At 37.6% G+C, this 19,802-nt stretch overlaps 1 protein-coding gene across 2 annotated transcripts in view; it reads left to right on the top strand.

Moving 5' to 3' along the window:
• Lsamp (limbic system associated membrane protein) overlaps positions 1-19,802 on the top strand; it is a 635,169-nt gene that overhangs the window by 404,782 nt on the left and 210,585 nt on the right. For both annotated transcript variants that reach the window (XM_057763641.1, XM_057763642.1), the window contains exon 3: positions 6,688-6,813. In XM_057763641.1, the coding sequence (XP_057619624.1) occupies positions 6,688-6,813 (126 nt within the window). The remainder of the gene's footprint in view (positions 1-6,687; positions 6,814-19,802) is intronic.

The following is a 19,802-nucleotide window of genomic DNA, read 5'->3' on the forward strand; positions in this document are numbered from 1 at the left end:
TGACAGTCCATGGAGGTAGGGAAAATGCAGAAGAGGAGTTTCAGAAAAAAACCTAGTGCCAGACATAGACTGATTATGTGATAATCTTATTAGATGCTGGTTCATTGCACAGCTAAAGGAACACGTGCATGCAAGCTTACCTAAATATTAGCATTATTTAAAACAAATAAACTTTGTAGTGAATTGTAAAAATGCACATCGCTTTAACACAGCTTTTAAGTATCTATCTATCTGTCATCTATCTATCTATCTATCTATCTATCTATCATCTATCTATCATCCATTCATCTATCCAGTAAATAATGTTATCAGTGAAAATAATTCTTATTTTTAAATTATCTCATAATAATGAAGTATATTAAGGGATCTCATAATTATGAGACACATAAAAGATTAATGACATGCTTTAAAATGTTTTAATAAAATTACTTGCTTTGGTGAGTAAGGTTTATATTTAACATATTTTCCAGAAAAACTAGTCTAGCTAATTTAACTGCACTTTGTGAGAGAATTCTGAAAACCGGGATAGTTTTTGCATTTTGCATCATTCACCTAATGGTATTGAGGCAATTAGCTAAAACTTAAGGGATGGGGAAAGTTTTATTATTCTCATACCATACATAATTTTTAGATGTTTTGAGGATTTGACTATAAGAATAAATAATTGAAAAAATTACTGAGAAGTATTTAATTGATTTTACTTTTGGAAAAGGATTGTGCATGTGCATACAGGCACACACACACAAATAAAGGAGACAATAAAAGAAAAATGTATATAGAAAGTTGAGGAACATTAAACTTCTACAAAAAAAAATGGCAAACAAAATTAAGAGTCAGAGAATAAATTGGGGTAAATCACACCAAGACACCAAAAGATCAGTTCTTTTCAGCCTAAGTAGCTCTTATTAGTCACTAAGAAAACAAAGTGATGCAGACAAATTTGGGATATCACTAACACTGAATTTTGTTGAAAGCACTAAACAAGTGGAAAAGGAGTTGCATGTTGGAAAAGATAATAAATCTCACTAACATCTCATGAAAAATGACTGCTATATGATGGCTCCCAAAGCAAACAAACCATTCAGACTGGGAGAATGACTCAAAAGTTGAGCATAAATCAATGTTCCAGTGAAATTGAAATTAATTTATATTTGCTAGTTTATCATGTTAAACTGTACTTCCTAGGTATTCATACCTACTGAGGATTAAAAAATACAAAAACACAATTTTTCTTCACTTTTACAAATATAAATGTGATCTAAAGGAAGAATCATCTTAAAAAATAGAGAAAATATTATTATTAGTTTGTTTTCAGTGGTTATGTGATTTTTTAAAACCTATTTCATCTTCTGTGGCAACATATGTGAAGCAGCAATAATAATATGACATGTGTTTTACTTTACAGAATTTTTATAAAGATTTTAGGAGGAAATACAAGGAAGCCTCTATTGCCACCTTGATGTTACTGGTTATATTCTAAATTTAAATTTCATTGTTGATGCAGAAATCTAGGAATAAACAAGTAGAGCATCTGATTAGAAAAGTCATCATGTCCCTCATATAGAGATTCATATACAGATATGATTTCTCCCAGGAAAAGAACGAAAGAAAAACAGGAAAGAAATGCACAGAAGAAATGAGACTCAGAAAATATGTAACTGAGGAAATCAGACAGCAAGTTTTTCTGCTTTCTATGTTCAGAAAATACACGCTGATATGCCATCACGAGTTGATTGGTTTTATTCATGAAGAGTCAAAGATGTCAGCCTAGCATGGGGGACACACTGTAACCCCAGCACTGGGAGCATTAGAAACAGGACATGGTGAGATCCATTTCAACAAGCAAAACAACCGTCCTAAATATGAAAACTAACAGCCAAAACAAGTTAGTAACGAAATAGATGGCAGAGTAGTTAGAGAAATACTGCTGAAAGCCACATTTTTATGAGCAAAATAGATGCTTGGTCTTTGTTGGGGGGGGGCGGTCCGGTGAGATGTGTTTAAGTCTGAAGAATAGGTATAAAACTGAAGTTCTTGCTTTTGTTTTTCCAAATACTGGTTGAGCACCTCCCATATTTCAAGCACCAGGATTCAGTGGTTAAGAAAACCTGTCTCATGCTTATTCAGTCCCAGTCCTGCTGGCTTTGGTGAGCTCCCATTAGATCAGCCCCACCGTCTCAGTGGGTGGATGCCCCCCTTGAGGTCTTCACTTCCTTGCTCATGTTCTCCCTCCTTCTGTTCCTCATTTGGACCTTGGGAGCTCAGTCCATTGCTCCAATGTGGGTCTCTGTCTCTATCTCCATCCATCACCAGATGAAGGTTCTATGGTGATATGCAAGATCTTCATTAGTATGGTTATAGGATCGGGCCATTTCAGGCTCTCTCTACTCAGCTGCCCAAGGACCTAGTTGGGTACATCTCTCTGGACCCCTGGGAACCCCTCTAGGTTCAAGGCTCTTGCTAACCCTAAAATGGCTCCCCCTGGAGAGGGAGGGGGATGGGAGTGGGGCGTGAGGAGTGGGGGGAGGGGTCGGGAAAAGGGAGGCGGGGAGGAGGCGGAAATTTTTAATAATAATAATTAAAAAACTGTCTCTTAAAATTGAATAAAGTTACCAGGAAAATCATCTAAATGTTGTGACTCAGTGGTCTGTTGGAGAAGCAATGTTGTGACTCTAACTGAGTCTGTGACAGCATAAAAGCTGGCCCTTCCCCCAAAAGGACTTTACACACTGGGGAGGCATCAATGGCGGTGGAGGTTGACTTCAAAATCTTCCAGAGTAAAAGTCAGAAGACAGGTTCACTAGCTGAAAACCAAGCAGGAGATGGAATGCCTTCACAAAAACCTCAAACAAGATCACTCTGTGCAGAAATACAAGATGATGGATATGTGGGTATAAAGGATAAATATTCCAGGACCCACAAGTTGTTTCCTTTGACGTCTACTTTGGAAGATGCAGTGCGAAGGAAGAAAGAAATGTAGCTGTAGATATTAGCAATAAGCAATTAGAATGAGATCTGAACCATGGTAAGATACTGGGATATAATCTTGAAAGCAATATTAATCAAAGGATATTGTACTCACTTATAACTTACATAATTTTTGCTGTAGTGTGGAGTGTGTTTGATATAAGCATGGGGAGGAGAAGAGTAGAGGCATAGAGCCAGACTTAATTCATTCCCAATAATTCAATCCCTCTTTTATTCCCCCCAAAAAGAATGGAAAAGGTTGAAGAAGAAAAAGAAGAAAGTAAATGTTGATGTCTGAAACAAAGCAGAGTGGAGTAAGGAGAGGAAGTACTGAATAAATTGTAGAGATATTTAAAATATGGGGTCAAGTCTATATCGGGATAATGAAAGAAAGGGAGTGTCAAAAGGGATTAATTGAGGTGACTTTTTATTGTTCTTTTGATTTGTTTGCTTGTTTGTTTGGTTTGGTTTGTGGGGAAGGTCTAGTTATCTATCTTATGCTATTATTACTGCCCAGACAAAAAGTCAAAGCATTTTTTTGCATAATGACAACATTAACTAAGAAAATAATAAAACACAAGTATTTCATGAGAAAGTAAATGGAACTATAACATACCTGTGGGGCATGGAATGGAGATATAGATAGTCAGTCAGAAATGTGGGTATAAAAAGATTAGGAGACTTCTGGGCTGAAGATAATGATATAAAGTCATCAATGATATGACTTCCTTATGAAGCTACTAACTGAATAAGAGAACTTGAATGGGAAAACTGACAGGAAAACAGAAAAACAGCTAAATCTTTAAATACAGATTTTTAAGAAAGAAGATAAGATGAACTCCAACATTAATATGACCAAAAATGTGAGAGGAAAGTCAATTTAGTTTGGTGTCCTGGAAACCAAAAATAGAAAGTTCTGGAAGAAAGAAGTTAAGAAAAATAAATTAGGTATTTCAAGGGGGAAAGGAGCAGTACAACAAAAATTGCCAGTAGACCTCGAAAGAAACAACATGGGCTTTAAGAAGCCTCTCTGGAGAGGTTTGTCTGATGCAAGAATGAACATTATGTTTAAGGTTGATGCGGTAATGATGGGGATGATGATGCAGCATCAAACAGTTTCCTGAAGAAATTTTAGATACTGAGTTTGAAAGTTATTAAAAGTAATTTCTTTGGAGAATAAAATCTTATATACCATGTACATTCTTTTGAGATGGCCCTGATATAAAATAGGAAAATCGATGATTAGGCTCACCGGAAGTGACCTAAATTCAAGCAGAGTGCAAAAATACAATGTGATCCATTTCTCACTGTTCAATACAAATGTTGAGGCATCCTAATCCCTCGGCATCCCAGACCTGAGTTGACTCATCTTAATGACAAGAGTCAGTGTGATTTGATAAAGAGAACATTATTGCAATAACTCTAAATGTACTCTTTAGCTTTACATATATTTGTCCGAGAGACTTATGCACATGGCAAGTGAGTGCAAAGTCCTTAATATAGCTTCACATGTTATCTGGCAGCAGCACTCTTAATGATGGACTTTCTGTTTCTTTAAGTTTATTGCTTTCATATAACAGATTGGATGCCCCACATTTGGTTGGACAACATTTGCATACTGGTTGCAACATCCTGTTGCAATTTAGATGTAACTAGAACGAAGTTTAGTTGGGATTTGTTAACTGCTCCAGAGTTTCCTGATGCAAGCTTGGGATAGCAGAGGAGGTGCTTAGAAAAGTTACATTGTGCTCATTTGTATACTATCATTGATTTCTTTCTTTCTTTCTTTGTATCTTATTTGGGGGCATTCAGAACACTGGCTTCCATAGATGAAAATTAAAGACTATGCATATTAAACAAAAGAAAATAAAGCATTTGGGAACTTTGAGATGTAAACCCCGCTCTAAATTTTGATGTAAACTCTGAATTGTGAGTCGAGCCATTATTCTTTTTTGCTTCTCATGATTTTCTTCATAAATCACATATGACCTTCTATGTTCTTACCCTAAATGTCTGGGAGAACCTATCCCAAGTCACTGTGTGAATCCAGGAAAAATAGCCCTTGGCCTCGGCAGCTGAAGGAGGACTAGAAAGTCAAGAGAGACTGCTGAAGACGGGAATCATCTGTAGTCTGCTGCTAGTGGGTTTGATTCCAAGTCAGCCCTTTCTGTCTGTGACATGTCATTGTCAGAAGCACACTAAGGTCATAAAGACCCTCCATCAGCTTCCTTCTCCTGACCCTCAAAGATGCTCAGATGTGGCTTCCCTAAGTACCATCCATGACTCCTCAAGGCGGTCAGGTAGTTGTTTCTTTAAGCAGAAAATATCCCTGCTGAGCAGGAACACCTGAACTGTGCCTGTAATGCTTAAAACAAGTGACAAGGAGCAAGACTCTTTCATTATTGAGCTCCTTCACGTTTTCTTGTCCTTCTCCCTTAGAAATAGACTTTTACAGCTACAGAAGGTGCAGCCACGTTAAGAAGAAGAAGAAGAAGAAGAAGAAGAAGAAGAAGAAGAAGAAGAAGAAGAAGAAGAAGAAGAAGAAGAAGAAGAAGAAGAAGAAGAAGAAGAAGAAGAAGAAGGGAGAGCCACAGGCACCCCTCAGCCTGGCTATTTGTAATCAGTGTGTAGCCTCGGTGATGAAATTTGTGAGTAATTCACTTGCCACACTCCCCAATGAAGCCGACCAGAGTGGGATCTACTGCTGCCACCCTGAACACTAATGAAGGAAGCCGGACGCAGTACTGCTTGCCCTTGGGGACTCGTTTTTCACATCACCAAAAGTAATTTCTGTCATTTTCCGCCATCTGGTTGACTGGATTGTGAAGATGAAATTCTGTTCAAGAAGTGTTTAAGAGTGGACCCTGCTGGGATTCAAATGCCTTTTTCTGGTTTCGCTTATTCTCATCTGTGCCTCGGTTTCTTACCTATAGATAACGTCTTCATAGAATACCCTGCCTTATATGAAGTGATTGAAATGATATTTCTTAAGTGCCTTGTGCATCAAAGTATATATAATGCACATTTAATTAAAGTTAGCTCATTATTCAACTAGTAGTAGTAGTGTTAATGGCGATATTAAAAATAATGCTATAGTATATTTATAATGTCTATTTACTTAACACAGTAACCATTAATTCAATTTATATAATCTAACCTATTATACATATTTAACATATAGCATATGCAGAAAATAATATGTAGAAACTTCCCATTTCATTGATTATTTTATGAATTTTATATGTGGATACCACATCTTACTAAAACAATGCTATAACGTATAAATATTGATTATTCTTTTCTTTGCATTTGGAGGCTGTATTATATTCTTTGTTACATATAAAATGAAAAATTCAAGTGATGGTGGTATGGAAATTTATTTCAAAAATGTTCAGAATGTGATTACCTTCTAATATTTGGGTAAGACTTGTCCTTACCAGAAAAGAGCTAGCACGTTTTCATTATACATATCTTAGATACTTCCTACAGCACTCAGATGGCCAGAGTGGGAGGTATTTTCACCTTATAGATGTTTAAGGAACTCTGGAGAGATTTGGAGAAGAAATAGCTGGTGTGGGAATTAAAAGTATCCTGGCTACATGGTGTGAAATTTCAAATTTAGTAATAAAGTCTGAAATGTATCATCTTCACTTTTATAGATCACAGCTACAGTTTGTTGTTCCTGCCATAACTATATATCCCATTTCCTTCTGTCTACAGTTCCACCAAAGATCTCCAACATCTCCTCGGATGTCACTGTGAATGAGGGCAGCAATGTAACCCTGGTCTGCATGGCCAATGGACGCCCTGAACCTGTTATCACCTGGAGACACCTTACACCAACCGGTAAGCAACTGGCTAGATTCTAAGATGCCACTTAATAGCTAAGATTCTATTACATCAAAAGGGTAAACATGCATCTTTTTATTAAAACTCAGAAAGCTGCAGCATAGATACTGTTTATGGGTCCAATAATTTTTGCTAATGTGTTAATCTCTTTAAGTAACTTAGTAATATTTGTATTTATATGTATCACCTTTCTATCATCTACATAACTGATGTATAAATATTGATACATAAACTTGTTACTCAAAATAGATTAACTCTCAAGGGAATAACTATAATAATGTTAATAAAGCAGATGCACTCATGCGTGCACACACACACACACACATATATAATATGCAGCAAGAATAATCAAAGAAAAAGAGGCTATCAATTTGAGGTCAGGAGGGGATGGGAGGGGATGAAGGGATGGATGGAAGGAGGGAAAGTGATAAAATTATATTTAAACTAAAACATATTTAAATATAAGCTATAAAAATAAAGCATATATTTAAATATATAGTATTTTGGTGATTCAGTGCTTTGTATAAATTGTTTTATATTACTCTCTAAAGTCATTTCAATCATAGTTTCCTCCTTCATGAAGAAATTAGAAACAAAAATCACTCTGATTTCCTAAAGACCTGGACTGGCACCTACCTCTGTGATGGTTGCCAGGCATAAAACAGGCATCGGAAATAGTGAATCCAGTTAATGACACCAATTTAGTTAAATTCATAACATGAGTTGGCAAGCAAGTCTTCTGTACCCTTCCCCTTTATACCACCTTCATCTTAAGTATGTACCAAGGCTATCATAGTTGAGAACATATTTAAGCATTTTTGCCAGATGATTCTGGATTAATCAGTTGCATTTTCTCCTCCTATTCAAATTATGTTTTCTTATATGCAAAATTATATTTTTGCCATCTATACATAATAGTACTTGCTATTTGATTATGCCAAAAAGAAGGTCTACCAAGTCAATTATGAATCAATTATAGATAGATTTTTCTTAGAAAATCACTTATGTTAGTAAAGAGTCTCAGCCTTTAACTGGTTTATGGATGATACTTTCTTATAGTTTCTCTATAAAAAGTATTTAGATAGTTAATTTCCAAGGTTACTGGTTTTGGAATGAATACCAATAAAAACCATAAGATTAGGTATACAATGATACCTATCCTAAGACCAGAGTAATATCTAAATATCTTTTCTTTTTGTGGTAAGATAATTAGAGACTTCCATTTAGCATCATAGTCCAAATTTATTTCCAGGGAAAGTTTAGGTAAACTTTGTAAATCTTCTATTTAGGTAAATTTTTTTTTATTAGAGATCTCTATTCTCTTAAGAAAATGTTACTCAAAACCCATGTTTATCTATGTATACATCCTATCATCTAATAATATTATAAACAGCATCACACGAGTTACTTATTTAGAGAACTCAATATCAATTACAGACTCATTTGGTACCTCAGATGGTGTGAACACGTAGATGGTCATTTGAAGCATGGCCTTTTAGGTATCATATATCTTTGTCTAGAAATAGGTTATTTCTTCAGAGTATTTTTTCCTAGGAACCTCACATTAGAGCCAAACCTATTCTACCTACCAGGTTCCAAGGCTAATACTGCAGTTTTTGCCTACTGGTGATTTAATATTAATATGTTGTCCTGTATTTAAATATTTTGAGAAAGACAACATCTAAAACCATTGTATTTACTATAATGTTATTGACACTGTATTTAAATCTTTCCATAATTTTACTTTAAAAAGTTTCTTTCAGGAACGTCCCTCTTTATTTTCAATAAAATATTTTTTCTACTTGTCTTTTCCAAAGCACTGGTTTGTTTCTTGCAAATAAACCCAAGATCTTATATAAATTATCATGATCCTTCATTGTATTGACTGTTGGTAGACTTACTGCACAATTTATGGCCAGTATGTTCAAAACATAAATTATTATATATAAATTACAGATAAATAAAATTGATTTTAAACAATCTGATTAGGTGTTTATGGCCTTAAGTTCATACACAAACCACACTCCTGTTTTCATACCATTATTTTTAATTTGTCTCACATTTTGCAATTAAATTTAAATTTATACAAATATTTTATTAATCTTTTAATGTCCTTCAAGGGAAAGGTAGCAGATTACAAAATGAAAAATGTAGGATTTAAGAAAGGAATTTGTATTCCTGATATAATCAATAAGGAGCCATATTAGTAGAAAGACTTTCTTCTAGTGAAGTTTTGAGCAGTAAATAGGACTTTCAGGGGAAAATAAAATTGTTCCCTAGAACCTCCAAATACTCCATTTTAGTCCTCAAATTTAGAAAAATTCTGGGACAAAACCAAATCTTTATAATCTTTGCTAATTTGTTAGCATTCTCAGGTCTATATGGCTAAACCAAGTAAACTTCTGCGTGATTATAAACATGTCTTGAACTCTGAATAGCATGGATTATGTGGTGATTCAAGTAAAACAAAGAACAGAAGACCAGTAACATCTTACATAGAAAATAAAGAAAATATTTTCATGTATTCCCAGAACACTAGAGACTTCAAAAGCAACTACAAAAACTTGATGAACTCACAATGATTCTCAATCCTCAATTCCAGGGGTCAGCACATTGTAACCTGTGGGCCAGATTCTTTCTTCCTTTAAGCCAGAGTTCTAAAACGTTCTGAATGGACACAAATAATCAAAAGAATTCTGAATTGTAAATACAGAACAAATGTTTAAACTTCAAACTTGAGTACAGATACTTCAAGTTTTATTAAAGAGTCAAGCTGAATTATTTGCATTTGATCCATGACTGTCTTTGATCAAAAATCACATACTTTGGTAACAGCAACAAAAGTACTTAGCTCACAAAGTCTGAAATATGTTAATTTTGCCTCTTAGATTAAAATGTATACACCTCTGCTTAAGACCATAGCCAGAGACATAAACAAAGATTTACTAAACTCACACATGGTCCATAGGATTTGTATGTATCCTGTGGCAGGTTCCTTCTTTGTTTATCTATAGTTGTATATGCCAGCTTTCTCTCGAGACCAAATTACATGTTGGTACACTAAAAACTACTTCTGGATATTTTTGCATACTCCACATCAGGCCTCTCTTCCCCCTTACAATAAGCATCTAATCCCAAGCTTATTCTTTCATCTCTCACATAGGGAAATTAATAACCAAATAATAACCAAACAATAACTTGACCAGAGCCATCTTCCTAGTGACAGGTGTGAGAACTTGATTCTTCTACTCTTTTATAAAACAAATTAGGTCGTGTAAGTGTGTGTGTGTGTGTGTGTGTTTCTGAGACTTTGCAAAAGGGTGATCTTTTAAGCCAATCCATTGCACCTTTCTTGGAGATACTGGAGAAAGATACTTGCTCTACTTGCTCCCTGTATGACGGTGAAACTGCCTACAAATCATTGTCACATGATGGTGAAAAATCCAGATAGCTTTGTTCAATTATTAATTGGGCCTTTCACAGAATAGTGTGTGACTGCCTTCCAGAGGAAATGTAGCTGTGATTAGCTAGACCCCATGGGGGACGCCGATACCTAAAAGGGGAGGATGCCATGCAGGGAATCACAAATGTTTGATGATGTGTCGTTTGATGTTATGAAAAGGGAGCAAGGTAGAAAAAAAAATGAATGGTATCATTATTTAAAAGAACATTATCTCAATTCAGTTATTTTGCTAGATTTTTTTGTTAGATTATCTAGTTTCTCCTTTTGAATCTTGAGGGTCCCCACCTCAAGAATACTGCAAACTTTTTTAAAGAAGAAAACTGGAAGTATCATAAACTTTCTGTATACTCAAAGTCAAAATGTCTCACTTGGATTTGCAGTTCTGATTTCTTAAATTGTTCTCCCTTTCAGATATTTTATATTGTCAAAATGACTGTCACATATGTGATTATTAAATATGACCGATTTTTTTCCTAACTTAGTTAAGTCAGTCTTTCACAGCCCTGTGGTTCCCGAAGGCTTACTGCACCGTAGCATGTGTTTGCTGTGGCATGCTTGATCTTCCTTCTTGAGTAATGCTGCTTCCGTCATTATATGATGTCACTTCTGAATCTCTCCTGGCAGTCGTGGGCAATCATTCCTCTCAAAAGTGCCTCATGTGGTGTCAAGAGTGCTCAGGTTCTTAGGAGGCATTTGTGTGCATTTTGCTTCAATAAAAGTTTTCACAACCTCAGAACCTTTATCTCCCTGGAAAATTCAAAACCCTGTGCTGAGGATTTCACCCCTGAGGCTGAGACCAGCGCAGGAGGTACTGTGTAATTTTCCTGACAATCTAGAAGCAAAGTTTGGCAGCAAACCAAGAGAATAGAAATCCTACTTAAGAAATGCCTGGCTACATGGGTTTTGAAAAAGCATAGGTTGTTAAACTTGAGTCATCAAGTCAGGCTCCAGAAATTGCTCCTAGTGGCCATTGTCTGATCTTTTAAGATATTATGTTAGTTAGTTTGACCTCATATTTAGCACAGAGAATATTTGTGGTCTGTAGTTTAAATTGTATGAAATTATTTCTCTGTACTGTTATCCTATGGTTCTCCACAAAGGTCCACTGAGTGGACATTGGTGACATAGGACTGTAGAAGAGTTAAATCTATCAACTTTCCCATGAAAGGCTGCTAACTCTTCACTGGTAAAGCAAAATAGAGCTGTGAATTGCTTTCCTTTATGCCTTGTATTCTTTATAATTATTTCCTTTAAAAGAGCAAAATTAAAAAATGAGGTTTTTTCAGTTTCTAACTGGAATATTGTTTTCAAATTTATCATCCATTATTGCAGAACTGTGTTCAGATTCATCTTGCTCTTACAAATTGTTCATTTGGTCAAAGGTATTTCTAGAGTGCTTACTTTGAGAAAAGACACATTGAAGTGTAGGATGGACATGGTCCCTGAACAAATGGAGCTTATAGTTCAACAAGAGAGCAGAGCATTAAACTAATAATTGCATGAATAACCCTTTAATTAGATTCATACATTATAAAAGAAAATTATGGTATTCAATAAGACCATAAAACAGGGCCATATAGTAAAATCTGCCGAGCCAGCAAAGCTCCCCTGAGGGAATATTATGCTGAGATTCACAAATTAATAGCACCTGTCTGAGAAAACAGAGGAAAAAAGAGTATCTGAGGCTTACACCATGGCACATCCTAGGGCCTGGCATAAAAATACCTGCAGGAATTTAGATGAAGGTCTTCATCTGAAACATGATGTTAATAGTGTCTGGTCATGCTACTTTTTTATGCTTAAATTCTTCGATTTGAAGACACTCAAGGTGATCTTGCTTTTTAATATTCTGCTTCTGTCTCTTAAAAGCCAAGAAAAAACAAGAAAAATCGTATCATAAAGTTTTAGGCCCTTACGTGTAAATGTGCCATCATGTAATACTACATATATCATCGTATCATATATTATATGGCTGTATGCTATATATAATATAGTATATATAAAAATTATATTAGATATATAATTTTTACTTTTATATCTCATTTTTCCCTTTTTATTACTTTATAAATAATACCAATAAATTCCCACTTTGTCCCCTCCTCCCACTTCCCTCCTGCTCCCCCACACACTCTACCCTCCACCCCCTCCAGTCCTAAGAGAGGGCAAAGCACCCTGCCCTGTGGGAAGTCCAAGGCCCTCCCCACTATATCCAGGCTTAGGAAGGTGAGCATCCAAAGAGAATAGGATCCAAAAAAGCCAGTTCATGCATATATTGCATGGCATTACATAATGGCATACATGGTTGGTCACAACATAGATACACATACACACAGAGGCAGATTCATGAAAAAGATGAATGTTAGATAGTTAGGGTTTTGATTGCTGTGGAGACACCATGACACCAGTAACTCTTATAAAGAAAACTATTTAATTGAGCACCCTCATACTGTTTCACACTGTTGCATACTGTTTCAGAGGCTCAGTCCATTGTATCATGCTGGAGAGGATGGCATGCAGGCAGACATGGTGCTGGAGTCCTTACATCTTAATAGGCAACAGGAAGTTGACTGAGACACTCAGCAGTATCCTAAGCATTGGAAAATTCAAAGTCCACCTTGACAGTGACACACTTACTCCAAGGCCATACCCACTCCAACAAAGCCACACCTTCTAAAAGCACCACTTGCTATAAGATTATAGGGCCATTGGCATACAAACTACCACAACAGATGCTAATTTAAAAAAAATGTACATACATGCTGGTATATATTTTACTCTCAGTCCCCAGGTTTCAAGCACAAACCTACAGAATTCAGAAGCAGAAGGGCCAGAGGATTAGTGATCAGAGATAGTCACAGGGATGGTAAGAAGGTCTAACAGGTAAAGCTGTATTCTCAAGCCTGATGACCTCAAACCATCTATGAGATCCACATGATGGAAGAAAACAGATTCCCACAAGGAGTTTTCTGATTTCCATGACGATGCCTCCCCAAATACTATGAATAGTGTAATCTCTTAAAGTGTGCATGATGAGGTAAACAATATCTAAACTACAAAGATGAGAGTGATCCTAGCTCCTTTTTCTTCTTTTGCCACAGCCAGGATTCATTTTGCATAATGTTTTGATTACTTTCGTTAGTAACTGAATCCTTTCATCTTTTCCCCATCACTGTCACAGTCTAGTCCAAGCAATAATTTCTCTGCCTTCATTAGTTTTCTGATTGGACTCCTTACTACTATTTCTCAATATAACATGGTCCAGCTAATATTCCTGCTTGATTTCCAATATCCTAGGACATTTGGAATAAAGCTCAAACTTCTTAGCAAGGTGTTAAAGCCCTTTCCAGCCAATTCTTGTACCTAAGAATCTCTCTCTCTCTCTCTCTCTCTCTCTCTCTCTCTCTCTCTCTCTCTCTCTCTCTCTCTCTCCCTCCCTCCCTCCCTCCCTCCCTCCCTCCCTCCCTCCCTCTCTCTCTCTCTCCCTCTTCCCCATGATGTGCGTGCGCACATGCATGCACATGCCATGGTGTGCATGTAGAGTCAAAGGACAGCTCATCACGGTTGTTACTCTCTTTCCATCAGAGTTTTGGGGTTCAAACTCGGGTCACCATTCTTAGTAGCAAGAGCCTTTCCCTGCTAGCCATTCCATGCCCTCTCCTTTAAAAGATCTTGAAAAGCCTGCAAGCTGTTACCTGTGTGTATATTCTCAATACTACGTGATATAGACAAATCACTAACGCACAGGTGGACACAAAGTAATCTGTAAATGATAAACAGAATTACAAAACCACCCACACTGTTTCGTTCGTTTCTTGTTGAAATGATTTTGAGAACATCATGAAAGTTCTCTGCCTGTGTTCCATCTGTATTCTTCTCACCTTGAGTCACCCGCGTGTGTGGACACCTGCTGGTCTGACTGGCATCATTACACTGCTGGCGGGGGAAGGTGTACTGAACCACTCACTTCGTGCCTTACCTTTTGATATTATTTATCACTCTTTTGTCTTCACTTGATTGTTGTTTTGCTTACCAGCAATTATCTCGCTCAGTAATTGTCTTGAGCATTTATTTGTCTTTTCACTTTCTGTGTCCCTCATGAAAGCACACATTTTCATGTCTTCACTTCCTATTATTATATCGGGGTCAACCGCAATAATAAGTATGCTCAACTCATATCTGTAAGGTGAATAAGTGAAGGGCTTACTATGAGATACGTCAGACTGTCTGTTATTACCAGCTTAAAGCTGAGACGTAAAGACAGTTTTCCCACACTATAGACTTGCTGCACTGTACCAGATAGATCTTTAGAATGCAGGACAGTTCCTCCCTTTTGGCACTGTGACATTTCTCCCATGGGTTTTTATCCCCGAGAAAGGACTGTTTTCTCTGTCAACAAAGATACAAGTGCTGCCACTCCATTGAACTGCACTGTACTGTGGGTGGGGTGGAGAAAATACTGTCATTTTGGGTCTCAGCACAGACCATCTTGATCTTGATCTGAAGCTGCAGTCCATGAAAAGCCCCAAGTGGCTTGAGTGCATATTTAACTTTGTAAAGCCCCGGGCAAGAGGAAAGGAATCTTCAAGTTCAGAGAAAGCTGTTTCCTTAGTGTCTAAACTGTAGAAATTAACAACCTGCTCTCATTTTCCTACCAGTAATAATCCTAACTGGATCTTTCCTTCCTTTCCTTCCAAATGCATGCCTACTGGAGAAAGAAGAAAAGAAAGCTTGGGGTGGGATGCGATGCTGTGCTACTCAGTATTTGTCGTCGGGACTATTGTCTGCTAATGTCCTACTTGCTGCCTAATATTACAGGAAGAAAAATTAGTCTATGGCATGAGGAAAGGCAATCTCAATGCCCGTAGCCACTTTTCTCATCATCTTTTATAATAGCTTTATCTGCAAAACTTAGACAGTAACATGTGGCCAGCCTGCCTCATACTGGCGCTCTGAGGGATCAAATGAGATAATGAATATGAAAGGAGTCTGAAAAAATGGAAAATTCTTCACAAAGAGAAAAGATTGAAAGGAAACGTGATTTGATAGAGAAAGAACAGAATTTGGATTCTGAGAGGTCAAGTTCAAGTCCCTAATATCCAGAATTTACTTTTACAGGAGGAGGAAAGAGTCTTTGAAGGCACATGTCTCATCTGCAAAATAAGAATAACAGGGTTTACGTATCAGGATTTTTCTGTTGTCCCATGTGCATAATCCATATCAAGGTGATTTGGCAATGATAAGGTATTGCTCAACAACTCTTTGTGGTTACTATCATTATAGATGTTACAGAGTAAATTGTAGACCAAAATCACCATAGCCATCTGTTAGAGAGCAAGAACTGACCTCAAGGTCTTGATTCATTCGGCTGATGAATCAAGGGATGAAACCAGATTCTCTGAAAAGCTACAGCAGAATTCTTAACAGGACAGTTCCCAGGACACCACCAGTAGGAGCACAGAGGAAAACATTAGACACGTGTGCTATTAGACCCCACTCCAGGTAGGACCCAATACTGTGTCCATTGATAAGCTTCCCCGGTGATTTCAAGGAGTGATATACTTGGAAAAGCTTGCCTCTAAAGATAAGACACCTTTCTGATATAGTCAGGGTTATGTCTTCGAAGCAGCGAGTGAGTATAGGAGCATTTATGATTCTTCTGTTTCAGCGCTGTGTGCACTCACACATAACACACACAAGCACATAAAACAGCCTGCTATGTGAACTCACTGTCATATTTCTTCTGTTTAGATTTCTCTCACCTTAGAGGAGGAGGTTGGGAAGGACCAATGTCTAGAATTTCACGCTTTGTGTTTGTCTATCTACATTCTAATGATGTTTGATGCTGGCATATCGCTTAAGATGTGCATATCTTTCTAAAATCCTCATCATCCTCTTAGCATATTCCTTTGCAAGCCTCCCAATACACTGAGGCCACAATTCATCCTAATAAAACTGAGAAATCTCAAAAGGTATCTCAGGTGTCATCACAACTGCCCACAAACGACATGCCAATAAAACCCAGTGTCATTTGAAAAGACGTGAGAAACAACTTGGCTTCAGTAAGAAAGAAAAGAGAAATAGAAACTCCTTGTCACTTCTTGTGTGACACCTTCCTTTTATCACTCAAGATTCTACTCAGGTAGTTTTCTCAGTTGGTCAACAATTCAAAAGCATAGGAGGCCGTGGGAAGTCACACCATTGCTAAACCACAACTTTATATCTGTGGATTGAAGTGTTAAAATCTGATGAAGGAGAGTACAAAAAAACCTTTAATAATCCAACTTGCAAATATCCATGCAAATCAGATCTAATTCTTCAAGGTATTCTAGTAATAAAATCCGAAATGTCAGTCTTTGAATGACATCATTCTTTTTTTATTTTTTAATTAATTAATCTATTTAATTATTAAAGATTTCTGCCTCCTCCCCACCAGCACCTCCCATTTCCCTCCCCCTCCCCCAAGCAAGTCCCCCTCTCTCATCAGCCCAAAGAGCAGTCAGGGTTCCCTGCCCTGTGGGAAGTCCAAGGATCTCCCACCTCCTTCCAGGTCTAGTAAGGTGAGCATCCAAACTGCCTAGGCTCCCACAAAGCCAGTACGTGCAGTAGGATCAAAACCCAGTGCCATTGTTCTTGACTTCTCTGCAGTCCTCATTGTCCGCTATGTTCAGCGAGTCCGATTTTATCTCATGCTTTTTCAGACCCAGTCCAGCTGGCCTTGGTAAGTTCCCAATAGATCATCCCCATTGTCTCAGTGTGTGGGTGCACCCCTCGCAGTCCTGAGTTCCTTGCTCATGCTTTCTCTCCTTCTGCTCCAACATTTTTTGTGGCCTGGTCACTAAGGCTTACTGCCATTGGTAATGAGTGGCAGAAAAAGCCAGGTAAGAAAATAGTGACAGCTACTACCCAACCCTTTCCCACCTCCTAAAACAGTAAGCCTGTTTGAAACCTTAAGAATATTATGTATTCCTAAATTTTACCTTATAACAAAATCATTCAATCATGACAGATGCAATAGAGGACCTAGTGGCTTGTCATTTGAGTTTGCTTCATATGAACACAGAAGTATGCAATGGGCAGTTTAAGCAGTTTAAGCAGAACAATGTTGACCAGGTAACTTTTGGGAACTGTCTGGGAGAAGACAAGAGTTTCACTGTTACACATACACACACACACACACAAAAAAAAAAAATAGAAATAGATATTTTCAGTTTTGTATTAAAAAATTGTAACTATGCTTGCTTCAGTATACCAATCACTGTAAACCACCTACTTAAGGAAGTTAAGTCCACTTATTTTTTTTTTTAATAAGGGCACTAAAGTATGTTGTGATCTGGGGCTGCTTAATAAACTATCATAGACTGGGGCTTTCAACAGCCACTAATTTCTTCTACAGTTCTGGACAGTAGAAATCCATGATCAACTGTGTGCGTGCTTGAATTTTGGTAAAAGTAATTGTGCTGGCTTGTGGATGACTGTCATCTCAAGGAGCCTCTTGACTGCTGCTTCATAATTTCAGAGACAGGAAACAAAGAACAGAGTTGTGATGCCTCCTTTTAAAAGGCCAGGATTCTTCCATAAGGTCTTCATACCCGTGGGCTCATCTAAAAAAGGCCCTGCCACTTAGTGCTATCATATGGACTTGGTAAGAACATGTTCTGTCCACGGCAGATATCTGTTTTCATAGTGGTGACCACTTTATCTTTTTCCTCATCTGGCTCTCTCTGAGCTTGGGGGTCACAGATTCACAATGTCATGTTTCCTTGAGACTGACTATGTAATCTGGATGTAAATCTCCTTTCAATTCAGAATAATCAGTCTTAATGAGAGCACTAAATGGGAAGGGACTTACCACCCCACTGCTTGTAGCCTTCCCAAAGTCCAGCTGTCCCATCAATAAGGCTAATCAGAAATGACTCCTTCATCACTCCAAAGAAGCCAAAGTACATTGAGTTATCCCTGCAACACACTAAGTCCAGAGCTAAAAGAAAAAAAAATCTGTTTTGCATGTGTGTAAATAGCCATAGCTTTTTTTCTGCTGTTACTGATTACTGCAAGAGGAGATAATTCTCTCGGGAACATTTCAGCATTCTAAGCTCTCCACAGCAGGCTGACTCAGCTGCTGTGTGTCAGAGTAGATCTGAGACTCTGCTGAGCCACTCAGCAATGTTGCTAAGCCTTTGAGAACGTATGTGAATCTTCACTGCGCTCTGCTCCCAGTCAAAGGCATGGTTCTGCCAAGGAAATGTCTGGCAGCAGGGATACTCGTAATCTTATTCTATCATGCTGTGTGAGAGTGGGTGACTGGCGATGGGGAGTGATAAAGACCTGTGCTTCTACTGTGGACAGCCTGTAAGTACTGCATCACGCTTCTTACCCAACCTTCGTAAGGATGGAGAATAAGGTGTTTTAGTACATCCTGGAAATCTATTATAACCTCGGTTTTCTAACAAGGAACCATTCAGAATTCAAACAGATCCTCAATTTGAGACACATTGAGAACCCACTTCCATCTCTGGGGTTCTTTCTTCTATGGGAGACCTTGTGAGATTTAGACAAGGAAAACTAAGTACTCTGGCCCCTCCCATCCCTGTAGTACCTATCACAACCAGAACCAGTGCCACTATTACTACTACCATTGAAATAACTGTACAGCCTTCACCTGCTCTTACCATGATGGAATGTCATACCATCCAAGGCTCTGTACATACACGATTCCTGCTTTCTGTAGGAGATAGGAGTCAACTACCCCAGAAATATTTTTCAAAATTTTGTAACTTAGTTCCAGACCAAGCTCAGAGTTCTAGAAATAACCGTCTATAAATCCTTACCAGGGAAAGAGCAATGCCTGGGTTTGGTAGTAGATAGGGTAAAACCACCATGAACCAGAAGACACTCTAAAAACATTTTTCTCCTGGCTCATGTTTTATAAGAAACATACACAGCCAGGCATGGTGACACAAGCCTTTAATCTCAGTATTTGGGATGCAGAGGCAGGCAGATCTCAGGGAGTTCCTGTGTTCATTTATTTGTGACCTTAAAAGGAGATCCTTTGAGGTTGTGCATTGAAACCTTGAATGCCAAATGGACACTTTCACTTTTCAAAATAAATACTGTCATAACTTATGATTCCTCAGTTTGGATCTGTGAAAAACTAAAGCGTAAAACTGCATCCTGAGACATAATTGCTGTGATCAATCATACAGTTTCCCCTAACAATGTTCATCAAATTATTCTGATGTCCGTTCTATCAGAATAGCATATGTATAGGCGTCTTAGAACTTCCATAACAAACTACCAGAGGCTTATGAATCAAAACAATGAAAAAAGTATTCTCTAGAGGCCAGAAGCCCATGAACAAGAGTTTAGAGGGGCTGGAAGAGAATCCTTGCTCACCTCTCCCAGGTTTTGGTAGCTCATGACTTTCCTCAGTGTATGATATCTTACTTCAAGTTTCTGCTCTATTGGCTGTGTCTCTGTTACTAAGCATCTGAATCTCTCCATTTCTTTTATTTATGTGACAATC

This window comes from Chionomys nivalis, chromosome 3, assembly GCF_950005125.1.
Source record: "Chionomys nivalis chromosome 3, mChiNiv1.1, whole genome shotgun sequence".
Classification (NCBI taxonomy): domain Eukaryota; kingdom Metazoa; phylum Chordata; class Mammalia; order Rodentia; family Cricetidae; genus Chionomys; species Chionomys nivalis.